Below are 26,878 nucleotides of genomic sequence, written 5' to 3' on the forward strand. Positions count from 1 at the left end.
CCCCCCCCCAGGCAAAAATTCTGCGCGACACCAAGCCGATCCCCAACCTGATTTTTGCCATTGAACAGTACGAGAAATTCCTCATATACTTGTCTAAAAAGTCCAAGGTACCGACGCGTTCCTTCTGAAGCTGCTTACTACCAGTGTCAATTGACCACTTCTACTGTGCAGAACTTTCTATGGTATTTAACGTGGCAATATGTGTATGTTTTCTGCCGGCTTTAGGTTAACTTGATGCAGTACATGAAACTCAGCACGTCCAGGGATTTCCGGATAAATGCAGCCAGTTTGGATGCAGCTTTGCAAGAAAAGGAGGCAGAAGACATTGAAAATGATCAGGTAATTTGCCTCTCTTAGCTCTTACATGATCCTGCCTTCCCTGACTAATGTTTCCTGGTTATATTTACTTTGTCAAATGATAGCTTAACTTCTTCCATTGAAAAAAACTTTTTTATATTTATTTTTAGCCTGCGGCAGAACAACCCGGAACCCAGGAGCCAAAAAAGAAGAGAAGAAGAAAATAAAGTTCTGCCCCTTTTCAGCGGTGGCATGGTTCATACATAAAATATAGAAAACAAAGTGCAATTTACTTTAATAATAATAATAACTTTGTTTTAGTTCTTCCAAAAGTTACATATTTGAATTTCAAGTGAAAGTTTCCATGATGTTTCTGTAAGAAATGTCCATATTCCACATCGCTTGTCTTAAACAAGTAACACAGGTCAAAATACAGGGGAAAGCTTTATTTCCCTGGGCGTGTGTAGGTAACGGCAATCGACATTCCCAGTTCATATAAAGAAATGAGTGAACGAATGGAACTCCATGGGAGTCGGGCACGAGCAGACTTTGTCAGGATCTTCCTTCTGACAATACACCGTTGGTTATTTTAATTAACTGATAGATATCCAAAGCTTCACCTAGCAAACCAAACATGGAAAATGTGTGTTAGATAGATATGACATTTTATTTAGACTTGGAGACAAGACTGTGAAGCAATCTTGGCATTTGCTTTAATTAAAACAAGATCGCCGGGTGTTAGAAATGAGCAATCAACAACATACAGTACAATTTCTGTCGTCACCTTGTAGTTTAAAATGCTCATCTATGACATCTCCAGTACGTATGTTTGGTTCGATTTGGATGCATCTAGTTTTTTAACAGGACAGTTACTAACACTTATTCAACGGATTCAGGCTAGAGATAAAAAATGCTTTAGTTGGAGTTTTTTTTTTTAAGGTCTGTAAAAGTTAATTTGCTGAGCGTGCTCCGTGGGGAAAGTGTAAACTCAATCTAACATCGTAATTACTTTTGTTAAATTAATGGAGAAACTGTTCATCCATTGTTTGATCTTTCATTTTATGTTTGTTTATACATGTTTTATTATTGCTTATAATTGAAATGTGTGTGTGTACATATACACAATAAATATATAGCTAATATTTTGTTGAAGGGGCTTCACACATCACTGTCTCCAGTAAATCGCCCATTTCTTAACAGTGATCTTAATACTCCAGAAGTGTAGGAGTCAAGTACATTTCCCTAAAATATTCCTGGCACACCGACCTTGGGGGATGCCGTACCGCGCCTCTATTCCGGTGGGGTTCGATGGGGTCACACAGTCCATGTTCACTTCTTTTCTCAAGCACTGATCAATATCCACTGCACTAAAGAAAGCCACGGACTGGGGCAGGTCCGACATGCCAAGTTTGTACGCAAACATGCACCTAAAAAACACGTACACAACATGAGTGTAACCCTGCAGCAGGGTAATTCTGACACATGCACACGTGTGTAACCCTGCAGCAGGGTAATTCTGACACATGCACACGTGTGTAACCCTGCAGCAGGGTAATTCTGACACACATGCACACGTGTGTAACCCTGCAGCAGGGCTGGGGAAGCCTGGCACATGTGACCTTGTACACATGTTTGTTTTAATGCCCTGATGCCTAAGGGGACTTTCACTTGAGGAAATAGTACATTATTGTGTTTATATAATCCAAGAGATGAAGGCACTCCAGTGATCTCAATACAAAACCAGCAATGTAATAGTTAAAAGTTATCCATGATGTTATTTAACAAGGACTGAAGACCAAGGTAAAAACCACTTACATGATTCTGTATACGGCTGGGATAAAATGTTTTTGTATATGATCGGTTTAGATATACAAAACATATAAAAAAAAAAGGTGGCATATGAAAAGTTATGAACCATTTCCAAGTGTTATTGGACGTTTAATTGTGGTTAAATTTGTACTAAAATCTTCAAGTTTCAATAATCTCTTCCACCCGTCACTAATCCACGGAAACCGTTTTGTGTCACATCGCGCTGTTTGTTTGCCCACAATTACAAGACAAGTTCCCTGGCTCCGGCCTTCATCTCTCTTTGGAATGAGATCAAAAGTGCGCACGGGGAAATCCTCGCTGCCTACACACGAATCCCAAACAATACTGCGCAATGTGTAACGCAGTGTTTATAGGTGTGGTGGCTAGTTATTTTTTATGGGTATATACAGAAGAAGCAATGGTGCAGTGTGCTTAGAATGTACCTCGTTAGGAGGTTTGTGATCTGCAGAGCCAGTGCTGCCCTGTGCCGGTCCTCGCTCTGCACCACGTACCGCACCTCGTCGTGGATGCTGATTCCAAACCGCCCGTCTATGTCAAACTCCTCAATTAGCCACTTCATGGCGACCAGCATCAGGTGCAGGTAATCTACCGCCGAGCTCTGCACCGCCCAGTTCACTCTGCTTGTTATAAACTGAACAATAAAACCGGGACAAGAAGCCAATGTTTCATGCGGTTGTGAGAGCAGACACACGCCACATTGGTCTTTTACACAAAGCTCAGAACCGCGCGGTTATTTAGAACCTGCTGCATAGATTAAAGCGAAATGAAAAACTACTGCGGGAAGAGGCATGTGGTTAGGATCAGGGAAAAATCAAAAAAGTATTTGATGACTAAAAAGAGTCATAGCATCCAACGTTGCGGTGCAACAGGCACCTTCATCAGAGATACAGGCAATGACACAAAACCAGCTTTAAATAGTGTCCATAACTGATAACCCACCATCCACCTCCCTCCTGCCGTGATGCTCGGCAGCTGTGTGCACACAGGAACTCCCGCCAATAGCTGGGATGGTCTCCGTGGGATAGCATCACGGCGCGGAGGAGAAAACAGACTGGGCACGCCTCAGCTGGAAGGAGCATCAGCAAGGCGCCGACCCTACACCAGCGAGGTCCCGGCCGGAGGCAAGGCGGAAACTGGCAGATCCCTCCCTGCGCGATGACGGGGCGTGGGAAGGGGCAGGCAGATGCCGGAGAGCATCAGGTGGGAGGGGCCCCCAAAGCGGAGGCAAGCGCTGTGACGTCACCCCACAGAGACCATCACAGCTACTGGCGGGAGTTTGATCTATATTGTTGGTGTGCTGGTCTACCTTTTTCATGTTAACCTATCTCCGGACCCGAGTTTTTGTCGTAGCACTCATTTGTTGTTCCCTTTAATGCCTTTAGACCCCATGAGGGGGCGGCCCAATTTGATGGACCTGGTTCTGCTTTTGTGCATTCTACTAGAACCAGGGAAACAGAATATGGCAAATTCTATTACAAAAATAGTTATCAACCATCCCATGAGAGGCGGCGGTTTTATTATCGATCTTTAAAGGCCTCGCGCAGGGTGGCGCTGAGCGGGCGGGCTCACGCTGGCCACACACGTTGATTGGCGCTCAGAGCAAGCTAATTTGAATTTGCCGCTTCCAAGCGCGTCACGTGAGTGGTGCGCCCAATGAGGGGGAACCAGCTCCGTGACGCCGTGGCCGCGCCCCCAGGCGAGCGCGCGCATAGCCGGCCACGAATCGCCGGGCTGAGCAGGGCGCAGCGCACGAGCGCCAGCGCGCCCCCGTTCCCTGCCTGGCCGCAGCCTAACTCATCACAAAATAAAGTTTAAGCGATCGACTAACCCACTTAGACTACCTAATATTTTACTTATAACATTCAGATTCCACAGAACCTCTGCGCTGTTTGTTTTCTTTTATCGTGGTGGCTGCTGTGTTCTTGTCCTAATCCTAATGTATCATTTTATTTATAGACCACCAAGAATGTACACAGCGCTTTACTAAGGTAAATAAATGACAAAACAAATGGGGATAAGTGCAACATAAGGGCTACCGTGCCCCAAAGAGCTTGCAATCTAAGTCACTGACTTGTATTCAGTTACCACGTTGGCACCGTATATGAAAGGCAATTCGGTTGCATTGCGTTGGCTGTGTACCTCTCCTTTTACAGCTGCTGGCTCCAACGCTCTGCTGATGCAACACTCTAATACAGGGGTCCTGGGCACAGGGCTCATTGCGATGCTCTCCAGCTTGTTGAACATCTCCGACTCTGTTCCTCCCGTCCATATCCTCCGGCTTACCAAGTTCCACTTCCTTCTAGAACTGCAGAGAAACACAGTTTTATTATTTAAGCTGGAATCCTGTTAACTCCGGAGGATGTGTACCCAGAAACCCATAATACCAGAGCTTTAATGCAACTGCAATACTTATCAAAACAAACAGCAACACACCTGAACTTGTATCATATTGAAATTGATATTAGTTTACACAATTCTGGCTTCGTTTAGAGAAGTTTAACATTCACAGAACAGCAATTCAAGGCACCGATTTAATACTGATTCTACTCTGATCTCTCACTTATTCGTTGCTTCTCTTTGAATCTTCCGAAGATCAAGCAAACTAACAGAGTTTTCCTCTCCTCTCTCAACTGGGATACCCAGCTGTTCCACCAGCCATTCTGCTTCCTCCGACAGCATGTACCTGTAAGTGCAAACACATCATTATCTCATAACGAGTGAGTAAAGACTGGCAATGAGTTTGACGCAGGGGAAACTCTCTGTGCCTCAGGCACCAAAAACATATATTGTAAGCTCCACGGGGCAGGGACTGTCTCTGTAAAGCGCTGCGTAAAACTAGCAGCGCTATACAACATCATGCTGTTATTATCTCAACATTCAAATACAGCACAGGGACAGGACACACAGTTTCTACTCACTCAACAGAAAAGAAATCTGCATTATGCTGCTGCGGTGTATGGGAGTGAATGAGGACATTAAGATGATCAGCTGTGGATTCGTTTAAGTAGCATTTATCAGTACCAGGCTAACATTAAAGAGGCTCACTTATTCCATGCGACCCCCATGACATACCGTCCTCCAGTGTTATCACCAGCGTATAAAAGGCTTGTACTACCCACCTCCTGATTCCCTTCGTTACCGCATACATCTGCTTCGCTTTCTCAGCAGCCTGTTCTTGGGCAAGACGATGATTAAACTGCATTAGCAGCCGCTCAGCAAATGCCTGTCCTGCACCGTAAATGCGACCGTAATTGAATACTTTTGCGTGTTCCCGGGTTATTCCCACAGTGGAGGCGGTTTTGCTATGAAGATCTGTGGCATTACTTTTTTTGCCTTGTAGAGTCATCCACCCAAAAGCTGTGCAACCTGGAAATATACCCCTATCAGTGAGGTCCCCTATCAGTGAGGTCCCCTATCAGTGAGGTCCCCTATCAGTGAGGACCCCTATCAGTGAGGACCCCTATCAGTGAGGTCCCCTATCAGTGAGGTCCCCTATCAGTGAGGACCCCTATCAGTGAGGTCCCCTATCAGTGAGGACCCCTATCAGTGAGGACCCCTATCAGTGAGGTCCCCTATCAGTGAGGTCCCCTATCAGTGAGGACCCCTATCAGTGAGGTCCCCTATCAGTGAGGTCCCCTATCAGTGAGGTCCCCTATCAGTGAGGTCCCCTATCAGTGAGGACCCCTATCAGTGAGGACCCCTATCAGTGAGGTCCCCTATCAGTGAGGTCCCCTATCAGTGAGGACCCCTATCAGTGAGGTCCCCTATCAGTGAGGTCCCCTATCAGTGAGGTCCCCTATCAGTGAGGTCCCCTATCAGTGAGGTCCCCTATCAGTGAGGACCCCTATCAGTGAGGACCCCTATCAGTGAGGTCCCCTATCAGTGAGGTCAACATCACGCGCCTGCTTAATCCCCTCTCTCACTTTCCATTCTTACTAGTCATAAAACCAGGTAGGAAGGATTTTTAAATCTTGCTATATTTTCCATGTTTTCATCCAGTGTAAACCTTTTTTCATGTTTAGTACATTTGTTCTTCAAAATCCAGGGGGAGCATGGGACAGAGTAAAAAAAAAGAAGAAAAACTATTCTAAGTGTCGGTGTTTTGGTTAATCAGGGAGTGCCGAGAGCCTTGGCGCTTATACAATGCCTCCTCACAGGGCAGGGGGTTCTAAATCGCAACTCAGACTGTGGCAAACTTGCTTGTGTGGGTTTCGGAAGGGACGCCCCTCAGTATAGAAGAGAATATTCCATAGCGCAGATCAATTTGCAAAGAGTTTTATATTATAAAAGAGTAAGAGCCGGGCTTACAATCTGTACGAAAATTAAAAGCATGTTCACAACAATAATGACATCATAGGCGGTTCATCTCCTCACCGCCTCCGTCCCCTCGGTGGCACCGATGGTCTGGGGAATCTCCGCAGCTGCTGACCTCCTCGCCAGCGTCTCCGTGGGCTCCGTCGCGTCACTTCCGGCTGAGGGCTGTACAATGCGTCGGAGTGCTGCTGAGATCTGGTAACTGGCGACTCCCACTCTACGCGTTTCGCCACCGGATAGGCTTCATCAGGAGCATACAGCCCTGAGCCGAAAACGGAAGGGACGCGACGGAGCCCACGGAGACGCCGGCGAGGACGTCAGCAGCTGCGGAGATTCCCCAGACCATCGGTGCCACCGAGGGGACGGAGGTGGTGAGGAGATGAACCGCCTATGATGTCATTATTGTTGTGAACATGCTTTTAATTTTCGTACAGATTGTAAGCCCGGCTCTTACTCTTTTATAATATAAAACTCTTTGCAAATTGATCTGCGCTATGGAATATTCTCTTCTATACTGAGGGGCGTCCCTTCCGAAACCCACACAAGCAAGTTTGCCACAGTCTGAGTTGCGATTTAGAACCCCCTGCCCTGTGAGGAGGCATTGTATAAGCGCCAAGGCTCTCGGCACTCCCTGATTAACCAAAACACCGACACTTAGAATAGTTTTTCTTCTTTTTGTTGACTCAGTCCCATGCTCCCCCTGGATTTTGAAGAACGTTTCAGCCTTTCTGGGACCAGTGAAGATGGTCCATGCCAGAGGTTTTGAGCAGGGAGTTGCAACCTTATATATTATTTCACAAATTTGTCACTTTTTTTATTCTATGCACAATAATTTGGCACTTTATTTTTATTCCTATATAGTGTTTAGTTTCATCACTTTATTTCACTAGAAACACTTAATATTAACTGTGGGAGCGCCTAATTGGCCACTATTTTGCTCAAATGTACTGTTTAGTACATTTGTAATGTTTAATATAGAGTACATTGTCAGGCCTTTAAAAAGACATTGGAAAACCCCCACCTATATGCTTCATGAGGATATACTGTAGTTGGATTGGTATCTGACAGCACCCTCTCTATATACTGCGATAGCTCTGATCTGCTATCCGTGCGATACAGCAGGATTAGTGCTCTCGCACTGTATAGAAGAAGGGCCACTGTCTGTGTTAATTCGATATCTACACTTGTTCAAGAACCAAAACGTCAGACAGCTGATGTACAGGCCTGTTTAATGTCAGATTACTGCGCTGCTATTTTATCTTACAAAAATAATTCTCGATTCTGTTTAACAATAATTATTCACTTATTTTCTTCCCAATGGTGGAACTGCTGAAATCAGAATTATAATTGGTGACTTTCGTCATTGGGAAGACGTATTGTACAGACATGGCAAGATGTGAGTTTAATGTGTTGCTATGTTTGGAAAATGCATTTGTTGCATTACACATGTTGAGGAGTTGTAGCACTTAGGCCCAGATTCACTAACTGATGCTAAGCTTTAGAACACCTCACATCGCACTGAAATGAATAGGAGTGAAGTTGTGGTAAAGCTTAGCACCCTTTAGTGAATCTTGGCCTTAGGAAGGTTAATGAATGTTTTATTAGTGTGCAACAGATCAGACAATACCGTGAATTCCAGCAAAATGAGCCTCTCCGAGGAGTGCAGCTATCCAGAGCTCCTGCGAATCCACATCTGCCCCTATCATGTGATACCCAGGAGGCATCTGCACCATGGCCTTTAGCTCACTGCCCACGCGGTCTGCCTATGAGCAGAGGAGAGACCTACCGTAAATATTTATCAAAGACAGGGGTGTGCAAACTAATCCCCCCGCGCCCCCCTGCTCCCCCCCCCACCCCCCTAGAGTCAAATGACTATGGGGTTATTTGACACCGGGTTGCCATGGCGACACATCGCTGACACAAAAGTAAGTGAAGTTACAGATTTCCTGCGTGGTCCCCCAGCATTTCATTTGAAGGGCAAGGCCACAGTAACCGCGCCCCACCCCCCTCTCCCCTCCCCCTCCAGTATGCGCACCTCTGGTCTAAGATACAGGACATAGTAAAACACAGATTATGTTCAACTGCAGTAGATCAATCATGGCCTGATGACTAATCTATCCTTATGGCAATGACCGGCATCCTGAATGGTTGCACCTGTGCTACGTCCGTACTGGCAAACCAGCGCTCACATACAGATTTCTAGATCGAGATGCTGGTCACCTACTCGTGCGTTGCTGGCTGTGAGCCACGTCGCCTCTACGGCGCGGCGAGTGACCGTTCCAGCAGAGACCACCTGAGGCAGGATTGCACCGTACTTCTTTTCTTCATCGTAGACAGGATTCCTGGAATTAAACCGTAGGTTACGGGTCAGATACACGAGCAGTCCAGGTACAGAGACGATGGCACGGAGGCGTCGACTCTGAATATCAATCGAAATGAGGATTATATTCTACGGTGCTAGATGCACGACTCCTGCATGCAACCAACGTCACATACAGGGAAGTTCTGCTACTATACAAAAACATCAGATTAATCCAAATAGTAACTGCAGATAATGGAATCACTGTCCTGAGGTGCAATCGTACAACTAACAGCACTGTACCTGGTCACAGACCGGGGAAGCTCAGCCTTTTTCAACCACACCACCTTCTGGGAACTGTAACAAAACCAAAACAGTTTAATGTCGCCAGCGCGGATCTGGCGGGGGACAGGGGGAGACGCAGTTACAGAGGCGCAGGGCTGTTATCTTTGTATACACAAGTAACAGGAATTTCTCTTCCTATTGTTGTGAGTTTTAAATCGGTTATTATTACCTGACTCGTTTGTGCGCGTTTCTCCAAAATGAGATCATCTTATTAATTTCGAGAGCCCGCGTGGCGCTGGTTCCCCCGGTACTGGCCTGTAGGGTCCCATCTTCCATCTTCGGAAGAAAATCCTTCGCAAAGGGGCTTCCAACGTTGTTAGCAGCGCCATCCTACAACGTGGAAACAGGCGAGAAAGTCCTGGAAAGATGATCTTTTGTCTCACTTGTACAATTAGCCATTGTCACTAGTTTAACCCTTGCACTGAGGAAGGAAAACACACTGGTAAGCAATGCGTGGAAGGCACCTCTGGCACAGTGTGCAGTCTTCGATTGAGCCCCTGTGCTGAAGCAGGGATTTCCTTAAAACCTAACCTGTTGCAGGGGCGTGAGGGCTGGAGTTGAGCCCCCCTTACCTAACCAGCCCCTGCGCTGAAGCAGGGACATCCTGATTAATTGAGGTGTTGGGGGGGAGGGGGGCTTGAAGACTGGAGTTGAGCACCCCTGGGTTAGGTTACCCGCTGCTGGTCATCAGAGCAAAAAAACTCCAAAAGTATTGTTGAAATGAAGCAGTCTTCTCAAGTGAGAAAGGGGTAAATAGGTGAAGCGGTGCTATATTCAGCACCACAGGAGTTATGTGGCTTGAATAATGAGTAGTGACAAACAGACTAGGTATGTCATTTAAAATCATTCACAGGTTCTTCAGGAACATACTGGGCGTAGAATATGTGTTTAACTGGGAATAAATTGACAACACGGTTCTTTGGTGCTGAAATCATATTGAAAACCGAACAATGTTCTATCTCTGACCTTACTGATGATAGCATTGAAGCAGGGCTGCAGTGTAGTGCTCACTGAGTTGTTTTTACTGGTGTGTGTGTGTGTATGTCGGTGTATACACACACACACACACACACACACACACACACACACACACACACACACACAATACCATACATCACATTAGAAGGAATAACCCTTTCAAACATTCCCACATACATAAGGTATGTGTGATGGGTAGCACTCCATACCATACCAGTCTTACCATAGACTGTTATAGTCTGTGGGAACGGGCTTGAGAAAGGGGCATTTTAGGCTCCGAAACGTCGCCCCCCCTATATCACCTCAATTTATTCTTGTATACTGTATATTTTTGACCCTTCTTTGTTGTTTTTTGTTACGTTTCCCTTTGTTTCCCCGCCTTCCCTCCTTTCCTTCCATTGTTGCTGTTTTTGTGTTGTTACGTTTCCCTTTGTTTCCCCTCCTTCCCTCCTCTCCTTTCATTGTTGTTTTTTGTTACGTTCCCCCTCCTTCCCTCGTCTCCTTTCATTGTTGTTAGCTTGTTCCATGAGATGTACTCTCCTTGCCTGTGCTGGGATTGACTATGTAGCTGCTTTATTTACAATATATCATTAGATTCACTTATTGACAATTTTGTCTGCTTTTCCTTATTTGTGTGCTGGGGGCCTTATATACATATCATTCCCACATACATAAACTTTTTAGGGGCCCGAGTACAGATTATCAGATACATACAATAGTATTTAAATGCATCGGAACATCATAAAATGTACCGCTGAATCCTTGTGCCGCTTAGTGCCACACACATCGGAGTCACGTCTCCTTGTTTATTAGTCACTCGGATTCCCATTGTTAAGTTCAAAGCACACAAAGTATTTTTGTTCTAGACTTACTTTGTGTGGCAACCTATAGAACCAGCAGCCTGGAACATTCACGTCATCGCAGGGGTCACTTCCATGGTGATGCTCAGGTGAGTTATCAGAGCCTGGCTCCAAGACACCAGAGAGCTCCTGCCCAATAAATAAAGCCGTGGTTATATGGAATGAATGGAACAGGACAACTGGGTATTTTCTAAATAATTCATTAAAAAAATAAATGTAAACAGATCCATTGCTCAACAATTTCCGCGATACATTGTGCTTCTAGGAATGGGTTAATGCAGTGATCCCCCAAAGTTATCACAATGTTTCATTTTATATGTACTTATCACAAAACTCTCTGGGAGTTAGTTACGATATAAACAGATTGTGTATAGAGCTACGTGTTTACCGATTTACTCTTTTTCATTTTCTTTACGGCTCCATTGGCTGCTACTTCAAGATCCATCTCCCTCCGACTCAGCTCCTCTACCTGGGAAGAAGAACAGCTCAGGCTTAATCCGCTCACTGCCGGGGGGCACAGAGATTTGCTTTAGCAGTGATGGGGATCATTTGACGTGTAATGGATCGCATGACTCTTTGGACTGGAATAACGCAGGAATCCTTGCGGACAAAGTTTTCAATCAGCGATTTCTTTACCTTCTGCCAGATGCTGCTGTCTTCTGTGAGCATAAAATCCTCTCGCAGGGGACAATCCTGGGACACAAGCTGTCCATTTGCCTTCTTCCTACTGTAGTCCATGTAAACGGTCTCAATAGCTCTGCAAATAGGGGACACCAGTAACAGCTGTTATTAGTACAAACCACACACAGCCCGAAGCATATTTATATCAATATAATGCATCTTCTGCTCTGTGAACACTTAATGGGTTGAAGTAATATGAAGAGGATTCATAGGAAAAGGCCTTGTGCCTAAAGAACTATCTTGTCTACAGTGGGTGTGCCTGGTTCCTGAGTCAGAAACTGTGGTCATAGTTAAGCGACATCCTCACTGTGGTAAAATAATACCAATGCAGGAGTTTTAGGTTATGTATTTGTGATACGTTAGTTATTTTACTATATATAGTGTTATATGCACTAACGTTTCTTTTTTATTGGCTTTGTTCATATAATAATTTGTTAATGTAGATTATTAATCAGGAAAAAGTGCCGTATATACCTATATGGGCATACCTGTACATACCTGTTTGGGCATACCTGTACATACCTGTAGGGGCATACCTGTACATACCTGTATGGGCATACCTGTACATACCTGTATGGGCATACCTGTACATACCTGTATGGGCATACCTGTACATACCTGTATGGGCATACCTGTACATACCTGTACGGGCATACCTGTACATACCTGTATGGGAATACCTGTATGGGCATACCTGTACATACCTGTATGGGCATACCTGTACATACCTGTATGGGCATACCTGTATGGGCATACCTGTACATACCTGTATGGGCATACCTGTACATACCTGTACGGGCATACCTGTACATACCTGTATGGGCATACCTGTACATACCTGTATGGGCATACCTGTACATACCTGTATGGGCATACCTGTACATACCTGTATGGGCAGGGCGTAGTCTCTGCTCCTTCTGGGCTGTTTAGCAAGTTGTCCATCCTCCCTGGAACCAGGTAACCCCAGCCATGCTTCTCAGAGTAGTGCAGAGGGTAACCGTCCCATGTCAACCGCATCAGCTTGGGAGTTAGCCTCATCTGAAGGCTAATAAGGCTCGGGCCAGGCTCCCACTCCGGCTCACCCAGTTTGGGGCAAAGTTTACGGTACCACCTGCAAACACCAGTGACTCCTCTTTACAACACATGTTACCGTTTGTTTTACGTACACTGCTGTGTAACAGGATAACAATGACAAGACGCCACTTTACGGCAGACGCATCTTACCCTGGGTGCCCTGGTAAGTGCTGGTTTCTTTTTGGTAAAAAAGGTCGAGTCTTGTCTTTAAGTTTCTCCAAGCAAAGTTTGCCGGCCGAAGGGTGGGATTCCGCTTCTTCAGTGGGGGGTCCAGGATCTATTTGAACAGTTTATAAGGAATATAAGAAGTTCCAGCGCACGAACCTTCAAACCTGACAGCCATAGATTATTTTCATCCAAGTGGCAGATGAAAGTTTGTTATACGTAACTCGGTTCCTTATAAGGGATTCGATTTATGTGAACCAAAAAAAGTCCTTTATTTGTGGCCTCAAAAAGCAAATACATGACAAAAAAAGCACACACAGTTAATATAACCAGCAGCGTTTGAGGGCCCCTGGAACCTCTGTCATGCGTGCCTGAAACGTTGCTGCATTCACGAGGTACGCTGTGAGAAACAACGCATTAAACCCATCCCATATTACGCATCAAAAAAACGTTGTTTTCCTTCAACTTTCTACTGCTTTTTTTTTTTTAATCAAGTTTTTTCGTTGTACTGGCTAAGGGGGGAGCGGGACACGAGCACCATGGAGCACTTACTAAGTCGTGCACAGTGAGCAGCGGCTGAGGGACGTGCGCCATGAGCAGCAGGTGAGCAGCGTGCACAGTGAGCAGCGGGTGAGGGACGTGCGCCGTGAGCAGCAGGTGAGGGGCGTGCACAGTGAGCAGCGGGTGAGAAGCGTGCGCAGTGAGCAGCGGGTGAGGGGCGTGTGCCATGAGCAGCGTGTGAGGGGCGTGCGCAGTGGGTGAGGGACGTGCTCCGTGAGCAGCGGGTAAGGGACGTGCGCCGTGAGCAGCAGGTGAGCAGCGTGCACAGTGAGCAGCGGGTCAGGGACGTGAGCCGTGAGCAGCAGGTGAGGGGCATGCACAGTGAGCAGCGGGTGAGGGGCGTGCGCAGTGAGCAGCGGGTGAGGGACGTGCGCCGTGAGCAGCAGGTGAGGAGCGTGCACAGTGAGCAGCGGGTGAGGGGCGTGCGCCATGAGCAGCGTGCACAGTGAGCAGCGGGTGAGGGACGTGCGCCGTGAGCAGCGGGTGAGCAGCGTGCACAGTGAGCAGCAGGTGAGCAGCGTGCACAGTGAGCAGCAGGTGAGGGACGTGCACCGTGAGCAGCAGGTGAGCAGCGTGCACAGTGAGCAGCGGGTGAGGGACGTGCGCCGTGAGCAGCAGGTGAGGGGCGTGCACAGTGAGCAGCGGATGAGGGGCGTGCGCAGTGAGCAGCGGGTGAGGGGTGTGCGCAGTGAGCAGCGGGTGAGGGGTGTGCGCAGTGAGCAGCGGGTGAGGGGCGTGCGCAGTGAGCAGCGGGTGTGGGGTGTGTGCAGTGAGCAGCGGGTGAGGGGCGTGCGCAGTAAGCAGCGGGTGAGGGGCGTGCGCAGTGAGCAGCGGGTGAGGGACGTGCGCCGTGAGCAGCAAGTGAGGGGCGTGCACAGTGAGCAGCGGGTGAGGGGCGTGCGCAGTGAGCAGCGGGTTAGGGGTGTGCGAAGTGAGCAGCGGGGGAGGGGTGTGCGCAGTGAGCAGCGGGGGAGGGGTGTGCGCAGTGAGCAGCGTGTTAGGGGCGTGCGCAGTGAGCAGCGGGTGAGGGGCGTGAGCAGCGGGTGAGGGGTGTGCGCAGTGAGTTAGGGGCGTGCACAGCGGGTGAGGGCATGCGCAGTGAGCAGTGGGTGAGGGGCATGAGCAGCGAGTGAGGGGGCGTGCGCAGTGAGCAGCGGGTGTGGGGTGTGTGCAGTGAGCAGCGGGTGAGGGGCGTGCGCAGTGAGCAGCGGGTGTGGGGTGTGTGCAGTGAGCAGCGGGTGAGGGGCGTGCGCAGTGAGCAGCGGGTGAGGGGCATGAGCAGCGAGTGAGGGGGCGTGCGCAGTGAGCAGCGGGTGAGGGACAGCTCAATTTCTCCATTTTTGCTTTTCTTTCAAGCAAATAACTAAACATGTTGTTCTATTATTTTCATGTTGGTCCAAAATCAAATCCACCAATGAAGCTAAAAAACGTTGTTCTGGTGTCGGTGATGTCCCTCCCTTCATGGTTGGGGTATATACATTTAATATTGAACATAAACACAAGGGTGAACGGTATATGCTGAGAGCTGTTTGAACAAGTTGTTCCTCGCACCTTCCTGTAGATCTGGAAATGCTGCCAGGGTCACCACAGATTCCCTTTCATTCAGCGCCTTCTGCTTTTTACTGACTTTCACTTTCTTTTGCTTGAATTCTTGTACATCCCATTCTAGATCCCAAAGCCAGGGATCCTCCTTGTACCTGGGAAGAGATTACGGGTGTGCATGGAATACCCAAGTCACCGCATCCTGTACCTCTCGTGGGTAATATGCTGCTTTAAAGAGGGGTCATGAGTTTGAAATAACACTTTTATTTGCATATTTTGCTTGCTGCTGATTTAAAGTATAATCAGCCAATACTGAGCCTCAAATGGCCATAGTTACCTTTGGGTAAATCATATTGCAGCACATTTGTAATCTCAAAAAAATGCTGAAAATACGGGGAACGAGGGATAATATAATATATATATATATATAAATAAAGCAAAATCGCAAGACAACTCGTTATAGCACCAACAAGAATGTATCTTCAATGTACATACAGAGCAATGCATCCTGTTACTACCATTTAAAAATAAATTAATGTGCCCATTGTTCGAGGTTCGTACAAAAACAAAAATGTATAAACATGTAACGTGGGTCTAGTTTAACAGGTAACATACGCATCTTCACAGAGCAGGTTGCACGCATCGTTGGCTAAGTTCATGAGAGACTTCTTCATCTCCTTCTGGAGCTCCTCGTACGTGCTCTGGGCCTCGTCCAGGTACCGCTCCCAGTTCTGGTTAACTGGCAAGTAGGAAACACCCATTTCTAGCATCCCTGCTAACGTCACGGGGTGGGGACACCTGAAGGGGCAAACTCCAGCTGTGTAAAGCCTTCCTCAACAAAAAGAAACTCCACAATGTATTCCTCCCCGTTACAAGGCGTTAGTGATGCGTGGTCACCAACGCAATGTTCCGAAGATGCAAATCACAGTCGTGTCTTTCATTCTTCTTAATATTTTATATAGAGAGATGCAAGACAAACATAATAAAAAGCATTCGTTACAGCACACGCTCAGGGTAATGATACTAGTTAGGAACATGATAACCAGGTAAAATAACTGGGGGGAACAGGATGTAACTATTAGATACTGTATTTTGTTTCTCTAATACCCAACAAATATTTACATTTCATTTTGAAGTAAAGGGGAATACATTTTTTTTTACCAGGATCCGTGGTAAATGTCACTTTACCTCTCCATGAAGAGCGGGAATTGCTCCAGAAACACTTCGTGTGTGGCCTGGACATCGAGGGCACAATATTTCATAAGTCCCTTTGAAACACAAAGGACAAGTTATGATGGATCGTGGGACAGATCCATTCTATGCTCATATGTCACAATATAGGACTAATGTCTCCCATAAATAATACAGCAAATAAAAATATCACTTGTGAGTAAATTCACGTCTCAGACACGCATACGAAAATATTAATGGGACTACTGATAACATCATATCAAGCATAAAATCAACTTGTCAAAAGCAGCAATGAATTAAAACTGGCTGCAATATATAGTTATAGGGAGTATCTGTAAACACTTCCAGCTCTTCAAAGCTGCTAGGTTGATTTTAGTTTGTATTCCAACTTGATGAAATAACCAATACACAAGTGGGGCCCCTTGCTGAATAATATGGATGATAAGAAAGCAATGCTCACAGCACTGTAATAATGGCGATGATTCCACTAGAGACTGTCCCTGGGACCTCTATGTTCTTGTATTCGCTGATGTGACCTTCTTACCTGGAACGCCATTCTTATGTCAGACATGGTTCCCTTTACAAAGAGCTCTCGGGCCTCTTTCTCCAGAGGTGGTCCCCCTACATACAGGGCGTGAACATCGGCAAGGTTGTTAATGCTGCTGATATTCACCCAATCCCATGACGTGATCTGGAATAAACCATACACAACATGATCCTGCGCAGCAGGAACCTGGCGCCAGGACAGCGCTCTGCAGCTACATTTCCAAGGCGGCCAAGTCAGAAAACAGTAGAAAGGCCACAATGTCATTATATCTATATTTATATTACCTGGGCTTACAAGTGAGTTTTAGTGTGAAAAAAAGGGCATTCAGCTGCCAGAGCAACGGCAATAAAAAGTAGCAACAACCTACCCTCCAACCCCCCACCCCCAACCCCCCCCAAAAACCTCCCCCACCCAACCGCCCTCAATCCCCCCCCCAACCAACCTCCCTCAATCCCCCCCCCCCAACCAACCTCCCTCAATCCCCCCCCAACCTCCCTCAATCCCCCCCCCCAACCAACCTCCCTCAATCCCCCCCCAACCTCCCTCAATCCCCCCCAACCTCCCCACCCAACCAACCTCCCCCCAAACCCCCCACCCAACCTCCCTCAATCCCCCCCCCAACAACCTCCCCCCCACAACCTCCCCAACAACCTCCCCCACAACCTCCCCACCCAACCAACCTCCCCACCCAACCAACCTCCCCCACAACCCCCCCACCCAACCAACCTCCGCCCCCCAACCTCCCCGGGCTGCAGGTTTAAGAGCTGCGTGTTAGGGGATCTGAAATAGGAGACCCCTTTTCTCATTGAAGAAGTAAAAATAGACCACAAATATACAATGTTCCAAAATCATTAAGAATCTCCGTTTGCAATGACTGAATGACCGTTTGTTTTGGAGGACTCACTGTTGACCCATCGCGCTTGCTGCGGGTTTTCTTTAAGTGTTGCTTGACCTCCTGGAGTCCCTTTCGTTTCCCATGTTTACTGGCCATCCACAGCGTGCGCTGGAATCCGGTGAGGCCAGATATGGCCATGTGCATGCTCATGGTGTCCATGAAACGCATCTTCGAGCCCTAGCAAACAGCACAGCAAGGTATCTATTATCAGGTCTACAAGATTGGAAACAGGCAACACAAAGCAGACATGTGAACACCTTGTTACAACAGTTTCACACACGTAATGATCACATGTGAACATAATGATCACGTGTAAAACTGTGCCAGAGGAATACTGAAATGTCAAGAGCTTCTAATACAATCTGAAATGGAATAGGGACGGTTCTGACGTTGATTTAGGATTCAAATTTTTAAGAGCGGATATATTGTATTGCTAAGTATTTAGTTCAAAATATCAAGTTAAATCTTAACTATAACGGTATAGTGTCCTGTGATGTAATGACCCAAACTCATACAGCACCCTGCATATGCAAGGTGCTTAACAGTTATACTACAGAGAAATTAATCCAGATTGATATATATATATGAGGCAGGAGGGACAGAGTGTCACAGGTGAACATAGTCTTTTTTTTGTGCAGAGCGCACAAAGACGATGTCGCGCTTTTCGGTGGGGGGCTGGAACCTAACTCGCCGTATGAATGGGGCCCTACTGTATAGGAAACGAAGAGTCCTGTAACGCAGAAAATGTCGGCAGATAAGAAGCACATGGCCCTGTCTGCCCACTTTGCTATCTGCTCTGAAACCCCACGCGTTCCACCCGCGCCTGTATCAGCGCTGTTAGGTTTAAGGGGGACCGTTTTGTTTTTCAATTCCTCTTCTGCTACCAGCGCTTGGAGTGATTGTAAATGTAATCATGTCACCCTCACATGAGATATATATATATATATATATATCTGAATGGTGTTCCAAAGGGGAGAAGGGTACATCGATACCCATTTGGGTCTGAAGGCGACATGATTACATTTACAATCACTCCAAGCGCTGGTAGCAGAAGAGGAATTGAAAAACAAAACGGTCCCCCTTAAACCTAACAGCGCTGATACAGGCGCGGGTGGAACGCGTGGGGTTTCACAGCAGATAGCAAAGTGGGCAGACAGGGCCATGTGCTTCTTATCTGCCAACATTTTCTGCGTTACAGGACTCTTAATTTCCTATACAGTAGGGCCCCATTCATACGGCGAGTTAGGTTCCAGACCCCCACCGAAAAGCGAAAATCGTGAGCCGAGAAGGGATTGGGCAGGAACAGAGGAGGAAAGGGAGAGGGGCGCGAGCGTGTGGAAAGGTTGGGCTACATGACAAATACACGGATGAAGTCAAGAAATATTTATTTATAAAACCGCCATATTATCGGAACACGGAGAAGGGGAGCGCCAAAAAGTGCGGCACTACTGTAATTCTGTTTGTCTGCGACACTGGTTTGTAGTACAGGAAAAGGTATAGAATTTGCTCACAATTTAAGCAAGTTAACATATATTGACAGTTAATATGTTCTCACTTAAGATTGTAAGCTCTTCAGCGTAGGGCCTCCCTTTGCCTTAGTGTCATTTACTTGCTACTCATCTCTATTCAGATTTTCCCCCCCATATTGCAGTTTTGTAAAGCGCTGCGCAGACTGTTGGCGCTATATAAATATACAATACACACATACTTTGATAAGATACTGTTCTTTAATGTGCGCCCGATCAAAACTGACATTGTGTCCCACAAGCACACGCTCAGTCCAGTTCTGTGTGCTGGAATTCATAGAGGTTTCCAGTGGTATAAAGTCCGATAGAGACAACTGGTCAGACCAGGTGTATCGATCTTCTATTAATCTCCGGCTGCACCATGAATACCTACACATAGAAAGTATAGTGTTTTTACATGTTACTTCTCTGTTACAGGTAACATCCTATCAGAGACAGTTATAAAAGTCAATATATCTCACCAGCATTGAGGAGAAACAGCTACAGCCAATGTTGGGCAGTGACCCTCGGACATACACACTTCCACATCAAACACCAAAGCTCTCTCATCTGGGAAGTCCACCAGCTCCTTCTCTCCTCCTGTTGTGTACTTGGTCCAACCAGTTTGCCAAGCCCACTCATGAGGCATGGCTGGCAGTTGACACTGTAGGAGGTCATTAGCTGCCTCTAAGTATGGAAGGCTTTGCTTCTGAGCAAGAATCTGGAAGTGCTCCTCAATGTTGCTGCCATACATCTTGGGAAGCTGGAGCTCCACATCAGGAACGGTAGAGGTTTCTTGGTCCCAAAGTTCATGACTTCTCAAGTGCTTGATGCTCCTCTTAATATCTTCTTCAGAATACTGTACTTTTTTACCCCTAAATATCTGCTCATGGAGTCCTTTAGAAAGCATTTGAATATTGAGTGGGTTTATGCGTCTTTGGTTTGCATCTGTTTCAGAGGCTTCAGTTTGTAACTGTGGAGCATGAGAGCATTTACAACATCTCAAATCTCTTATCTTCCACGTGGGTAATAGTACCCCAAACGGGGTTTTGCGCAGTAAATGGTTCATTTTACTGGTTACAAAGTGAAATATAGACTTGACCTTCTTTACAGCTTCTTAGACTTGTCTGAAAAAAACCCAGAAATATTAAGTAAAAAAAACAAACTATGTGGAAATACACATAATGTTAATAGTGCGGCCATGGAAACACATTTATTTCCATATCCATGGATACTGAGACCGGAGATCCTTAAAGCAGCAATCCCGTTTGCTCATTTATTTTATCCTCCCACCCCTATTTATTTATTTATTTACAGGATAGGAGCAAGGGGCAGCTAAACCCGCTATCGTCAGCTCCAAGAACCACCTTGTTTTCTAGATACTAACGGGGAAACAAAATGGCGGTTTACCGCATCACACTGGCCAAGGAGAAGGTGCAACGTCAGCCGTGAGTTCCTATTGCATGAAACCAGGAAGTGGTACTGGTAATTCCCCAGAAGTTATAATAGTGCCGTTCAGCTCCTGGCCTCCCGATTTCCATGCCTTAATACAGAAGTTTATAACAAATATTTATTCCTAAAAAACACACAAAAAACAAACAAACACATGTTAAAGTCTCATTGCAGTACCATATAAAAATAACATTACCATATATGGGTTAGCGAGTCATATTTAGGGACTAGGTAACAGAACGGTGTTACTTCATTATTATATGGGGTATGGTCAATAGTGCAATAGTGCAATAGTGCAATAGTGTGCAACAGACAACCCTCGGGGGCTTCATCTACGGCCGCCCAAGCAGCACGCTCTCCCTCAGCTGCTTAGTGACATTGCCCTGATACATACGGCTCCTCCTGAGCTAATCACTAGTTCCCTGTGTAAGAAGAGGTGGGACAGTATGTGTAAGAGGTGGGACAGTGTGTGTAAGAAGAGGTGGGACAGTGTGTGTGTAAGAGGTGGGACAGTATGTGTAAGAGGTGGGACAGTGTGTGTAAGAGGTGGGACAGTGTGTGTAAGAGGTGGGACAGTGTGTGTAAGAGGTGGGACAGTGTGTGTAAGAGGTGGGACAGTGTGTGTAAGAGGTGGGACAGTGTGTGTGTAAGAGGTGGGACAGTGTGTGTGTAAGAGGTGGGACAGTATGTGTAAGAGGTGGGACAGTGTGTGTAAGAGGTGGGACAGTGTGTGTAAGAGGTGGGACAGTGTGTGTAAGAGGTGGGACAGTGTGTGTAAGAGGTGGGACAGTGTGTGTGTAAGAGGTGGGACAGTATGTGTAAGAGGTGGGACAGTGTGTGTAAGAGGTGGGACAGTGTGTGTAAGAGGTGGGACAGTGTGTGTAAGAGGTGGGACAGTGTGTGTAAGAGGTGGGACAGTGTGTGTGTAAGAGGTGGGACAGTATGTGTAAGAGGTGGGACAGTGTGTGTAAGAGGTGGGACAGTGTGTGTAAGAGGTGGGACAGTGTGTGTAAGAGGTGGGACAGTGTGTGTAAGAGGTGGGACAGTATGTGTAAGAGGTGGGACAGTATGTGTAAGAGGTGGGACAGTGTGTGTAAGAGGTGGGACAGTGTGTGTAAGAGGTGGGACAGTGTGTGTAAGAGGTGGGACAGTGTGTGTAAGAGGTGGGACAGTGTGTGTAAGAGGTGGGACAGTGTGTGTAAGAGGTGGGACAGTGTGTGTAAGAGGTGGGACAGTGTGTGTAAGAGGTGGGACAGTGTGTGTAAGAAGAGGTGGGACAGTGTGTGTAAGAAGAGGTGGGACAGTGTGTGTAAGAGGTGGGACAGTGTGTGTAAGAAGAGGTGGGACAGTGTGTGTAAGAGGTGGGACAGTGTGTGTGTGTGTTTCATAGAAACATTACTGTCCAAAAGAGAACATTCAGTATTAGCAAAAACAGTAACTTCTTGTGTTCCCGTGGCGAATTGATTCTATGATATTACTAATATTGTCATGTTATTACTATTATTATAATAGATAGTATCTGTGTTATTAGTATTATATTGTGATAATATTATATGTGATATCACCTGCCAGGTGTTGTTTTGTGATGTAACGGTTTCAATCCGATCTTTTTGCACATCCCTGCACGCTCATCACTGTATGTACATCCATACATACAGATACATAGGTATATACACACATACAGATCCCTGCACGCACATCACCGTACGTACGTACATACATACATACATACACAGATACATAGGTACACACATACATACAGATCCCTGCACGCACATCACTGTATGTACGTACATACATACATACATACACAGATACATAGGTACACACATACATACAGATCCCTGCACGCACATCACTGTATGTACGTACATACATACATACACAGATACATAGGTACACACATACATACAGATCCCTGCACGCACATCACTGTATGTACGTACATACATACATACATACATACACAGATACATAGGTACACACATACATACAGATCCCTGCACGCACATCACTGTATGTACGTACATACATACATACATACACAGATACATAGGTACACACATACATACAGATCCCTGCACGCACATCACTGTATGTACGTACATACATACATACACAGATACATAGGTACACACATACATACAGATCCCTGCACGCACATCACTGTATGTACGTACATACATACATACACAGATACATAGGTACACACATACATACAGATCCCTGCACGCACATCACTGTATGTACGTACATAAATACAATTGTATAGTGATAAAGTGAACACAGGCGCAAACAAATAAAAAGTGGACACTGATAATAAGTGACTAATCCAAAACTTAAATAAGTGAAAAATGTGATAAAATTTAAGTAAATAGTTTCACCCCTTGCTCTGGAACCCACTGGAAGGGGTAGTAAATACATACATACATACGTACATACGTACACAGATACATAGGTACATACATACATACAGATCCCTGTCCCTGTGTAGCACAGGCACTACATGTTTTGAGGCCTGATTTTGGTGCTTTTTGCTTTGCATAAATGAGATTTTAATATACAGACTGTGCTGCTTTATATTCAGTGCACATGGCTCCTGTTTCCTCTCATTGCAAGTCATTGTTTAGTTGCCTCTTGGTTAAATACATATGATATGTTTGTAATAAGGAGAATAAAGCACACACCGTATGACTCCCTGTATATGCCCGCCAGCGTGTGCGCTGCGCCACCCAGCATGTGCGCTGTGCCCCCCAGCATGTGCGCTGTGCCCCCCAGCATGTGCTCTGCGCCCCCAGCATGTGCTCTGCGCCCCCCAGCATGTGATCTGCGCCCCCCAGCATGTGATCTGCGCCCCCCCGCATGTGATCTGCGCCCCCCCAGCATGTGATCTGCGCCCCCCCAGCATGTGATCTGTGCCCCCCAGCATGTGCTCTGCGCCCCCCCAGCATGTGCTCTGCGCCCCCCAGCATGTGCTCTGCGCCCCCCAGCATGTGATCTGCGCCCCCCAGCATGTGACCTGCGCCCCTCCAGCATGTGCTCTGCGCCCCCCCAGCATGTGCTCTGCGCCCCCAGCATGTGCTCTGCGCCCCCAGCATGTGCTCTGCGCCCCCAGCATGTGCTCTGCGCCCCCCAGCATGTGCTCTGCGCCCCCCAGCATGTGATCTGCGCCCCCCCAGCATGTGATCTGCGCCCCCCAGCATGTGATCTGCGCCCCCCCCAGCATGTGATCTGCGCCCCCCCAGCATGTGATCTGCGCCCCCCCCAGCATGTGATCTGCGCCCCCCCAGCATGTGATCTGTGCCCCCCAGCATGTGCTCTGCGCCCCCCCAGCATGTGCTCTGCGCCCCCCCAGCATGTGACCCTGCGCCCCTCCAGCATGTGCTCTGCGCCCCCCCAGCATGTGCTCTGCGCCCCCAGCATGTGCTCTGCGCCCCCAGCATGTGCTTTGCGCTGCGCCCCCAGCATGTGCTCTGCGCCCCCCCAGCATGTGATCTGCGCCCCCCCAGCATGTGATCTGCGCCCCCCAGCATGTGATCTGCGCCCCCCAGCATGTGATCTGCGCCCCCCCGTTATTTACCCCTTCCTCTGCTTACAGAGGCCTGTCCTGCTGCTTACACGGAGGCCTGCCCGGCTGCTTCCTGGTTGCGGCCTGGAAAGCCGGGGACTGGAGTAAAAAGTCTCGCGAGGGCGGCGGGGGGCATCATGTCCGATCCTCACTGAGGGAGATAACAAGGCGGTGAAATATTTGCGACAAGTGGCGCCGCTTTCCGGCAGGAGGCAAGAGTCATGAGAAGATTCTCGCCCATCTCTGGCAGACGGCCGCGTGGCCTAATGGATAAGGCGTCTGACTTCGGATCAGAAGATTGCAGGTTCGAGTCCTGCCGCGGTCGGTTCTTTTTCTCCCCTCTCTCTATTTACATAATAGCCTAATAATCATTAATAAAATATTCTGATTAAGCTAATATCCACATTTCAATCTTGTATTTCTTTTATTACCCGGGCCTTATGTTTTGTACAGGGGTAGAATTGGGCTATTCAGAATGACTGTGTACTGTACCAGTGTTACTTGTAGTAAAGTAACAGGAAGAGAAAGCAGAATTCTGCCTTTTTGGGCCTCTCTCTCTGCTCCCAATGTGCGGGGCTTCTGGTATTCTTTTGAATAATAGGCAGCATACCCGAAACAGGAAAACAAGTTCATCAATAAGAGACCTAGGGGCCTATGCAGAGAGCAGCGCTATTTCAAAACTCGCCATTTTTTGGAGAAAATTGTGCAGAAAACAGCAGAAAATGGCGAGTTACGAAAAACGCGCCAATTTTTTTTTTCTATTTCTAAAACTCGCCTCGCGGCTGGCGAGAACCTCAATCTCGCCAGTTTTAAAAATATCCTAATGCAGAGAGGCGCGAACGGCATCTAGCGGCTGTTCGCGCCATTGTCTCCTTTTTGCCTCGCCAGGAAAAGTTGGCAAGAAGCTGCCGCTCGCGGCCATTGCAAAGGGAAAAAAAAAGGCGCGAATTTTTTTTAACACATTTCTGCAGCGCGCATCTCGCCAATTTAAACTCGCCACACGCATTCATGTTAAACATAGCAGAATTCGCACATTTCTGCATATGGAGAATAAAACTCTCCAAAAAAGCTACTTTTTATTAAACTCGCCAATTTTAAAATTCGCTGCTCTCTGCATAGGCCACTAATTGGCCAAGAATATTAGTTCCCCCTGTGTGATGTCCTGAGGAGTACAGGACATTAATAGCTGTGCATTCACTTCTGATCAAGTGCATGGATATTGCTGCGTTGTTATTGTGTGTTACCCATTTTCTTACCATATTGAATAAGTTCACTGTGTTGCTGGATAATAAACAGATTTGTTGGTGCAATCCGTATATATAAAAAAAAATACTGAAGGGCATAATAAAGCAAAAGTTAGGCGCCACTTCCCCAATAATGGTACCCATAGAAAACCATCAAACAGCTGTAATGGGAAGAAACTCTCCCAGTCTGCAATGTAAGAATTGCAAACAGAACAGAAAATCCCAAATACAATGCAATGGAATACAATCAAATTCTAAAGATAATAGAGATAGAAAATAATACAAACTAATGCGCACAAGGGCTGACACCTGAGAGATACCTAACCCTTTCTCAAGCTGCGGCTATTTCTGATTTATTATTGAAAGATAACAAAGTATTTGACAGATGTTACCATAGCATATTATATACTGTAAAGTACTGGTATATTAGTCTTATTTGCAATTGATTCAAATGTACACATAATGAGATAATCAGGCATAAAGTGTTTATTCACTAAGAAAACCCCATCCAGAAAGGCACAGGAGCTGATCCCAACCCTTCTCTCCTGTGTGATTAAGGCTCTCTCATCCTGTGGTACACGTGCACGGATTGTTCTGCGTTTCTACAGATTGTTCCTCAGTAACCTGGGAATTGACCAGTTGGTGCTTTGCCAGTGTTAAGGAAGCCTGAGAATAAGTTGGAGTTAAATAAATGAGAGATGATGGCGCCTGTGTGGAAACCCCACACATTTCCCACTTGTACACTGCGGGGGGGCCCTGCTCGCCCTTTCCTTGCGCTCTCCTTGTTTTTCCATGGACCCTCGGAGCTGCTGGAGGGTGTTTAGCAGCTGCCAGTTCTGACGAAGAAGCTCTGATTGGGTTTCCTGAGCTTCCCATTGCTGTTTCTCAGCCCGTCCAGCCTCCCACTCTGCACTTTGAAGTTCTTTTTCCAGTGCCTGAAACCTGAGAGGCAAACACAGAAATCATCTCGAGAAAGCAGATAATATTATTATTACAACGACAGGGAAGGCACAAATACAGCGTAGACATAGAAGTGTTACATGGCACAAATGAATGGAGCGTAATAATATATACACCACTATATCTTTCCATTTAACTTCCTCTCGGTTTTTGTCAGACTGACTGCTACTTATGGGTCACTTTGCATTTCCAAAACTGGTTTACCTTGACCAGTGCATCCACTATGTCCGAGAAAGTAAAATCAGTCTGATTATCTCTACAGTGCATCCAAGGCAATATGTTATGATTAAGGCCCATATGTTCTAGGCATTGCTATGCAGAAGACACCTTCCAACACCAGAAGAATCCTTAACGGCGTATTCACTTGCGCGGAGCGATGTGCTGCAGCGCCGGCTAGCAGCACAGGAGTTACCAGCTATTCCTTATGTGGGTGGAAAGCTGCTCCATATGACACTTACACCTGTTACCTTGTCAGATAAATGCGTGTCATGTTCTCCATCGCTGCATTTAGAGTTAAGGCTTCTTGTCTGTAACCTTTTCTTAATTCTTCATCCAAAAATCCCATCTTAC

At 46.6% G+C, this 26,878-nt stretch overlaps 2 protein-coding genes and 1 non-coding gene across 10 annotated transcripts in view; 2 read left to right on the forward strand and 1 right to left on the reverse strand.

Moving 5' to 3' along the window:
* FANCI (FA complementation group I) overlaps positions 1-1,449 on the forward strand; it is a 34,870-nt gene extending 33,421 nt beyond the window's left edge. For both annotated transcript variants that reach the window (XM_075575164.1, XM_075575163.1), the window contains exons 36-38: positions 12-107; positions 226-339; positions 468-1,449. In XM_075575164.1, the coding sequence (XP_075431279.1) occupies positions 12-107; positions 226-339; positions 468-524 (267 nt within the window). In that variant the 3' untranslated portion in view covers positions 525-1,449. The remainder of the gene's footprint in view (positions 1-11; positions 108-225; positions 340-467) is intronic.
* POLG (DNA polymerase gamma, catalytic subunit) lies at positions 1-24,294 on the reverse strand. Of its 7 annotated transcripts, none has more exons than XM_075575166.1 (24): positions 24,117-24,294; positions 20,472-20,660; positions 19,567-20,211; positions 19,288-19,474; positions 17,589-17,756; positions 16,682-16,828; positions 16,135-16,214; positions 15,562-15,744; positions 14,956-15,101; positions 12,829-12,955; positions 12,491-12,715; positions 11,560-11,680; positions 11,312-11,392; positions 10,936-11,052; positions 9,255-9,415; positions 9,044-9,097; positions 8,666-8,783; positions 8,069-8,204; positions 5,247-5,493; positions 4,688-4,810; positions 4,267-4,432; positions 2,550-2,758; positions 1,564-1,724; positions 1-917 (listed from the first exon to the last, which is right to left on the reverse strand). In XM_075575166.1, exons 3-24 carry the CDS (start codon positions 20,151-20,153, stop codon positions 850-852), a joined length of 3,612 nt encoding a protein of 1,203 aa, XP_075431281.1. In that variant the 5' UTR covers positions 20,154-20,211; positions 20,472-20,660; positions 24,117-24,294; the 3' UTR covers positions 1-849. The 7 variants fall into 7 exon arrangements, with proteins under 7 accessions (XP_075431281.1, XP_075431283.1, XP_075431282.1 ...); XM_075575168.1 differs by having other exon boundaries at positions 20,495-20,660; positions 24,133-24,293; XM_075575167.1 differs by having other exon boundaries at positions 20,495-20,627; positions 24,117-24,293.
* A 62-nt stretch (positions 24,295-24,356) lies between these two features.
* On the forward strand, positions 24,357-24,429 carry TRNAR-UCG (transfer RNA arginine (anticodon UCG)). The gene has a single exon. It is a non-coding gene; the product is annotated as a tRNA-Arg (tRNA).
* Positions 24,430-26,878: the final 2,449 nt, after the last annotated feature.

The sequence above is a fragment of the Ascaphus truei genome, chromosome 18 (genome assembly GCF_040206685.1).
Source record: "Ascaphus truei isolate aAscTru1 chromosome 18, aAscTru1.hap1, whole genome shotgun sequence".
Classification (NCBI taxonomy): Eukaryota; Metazoa; Chordata; class Amphibia; order Anura; family Ascaphidae; genus Ascaphus; species Ascaphus truei.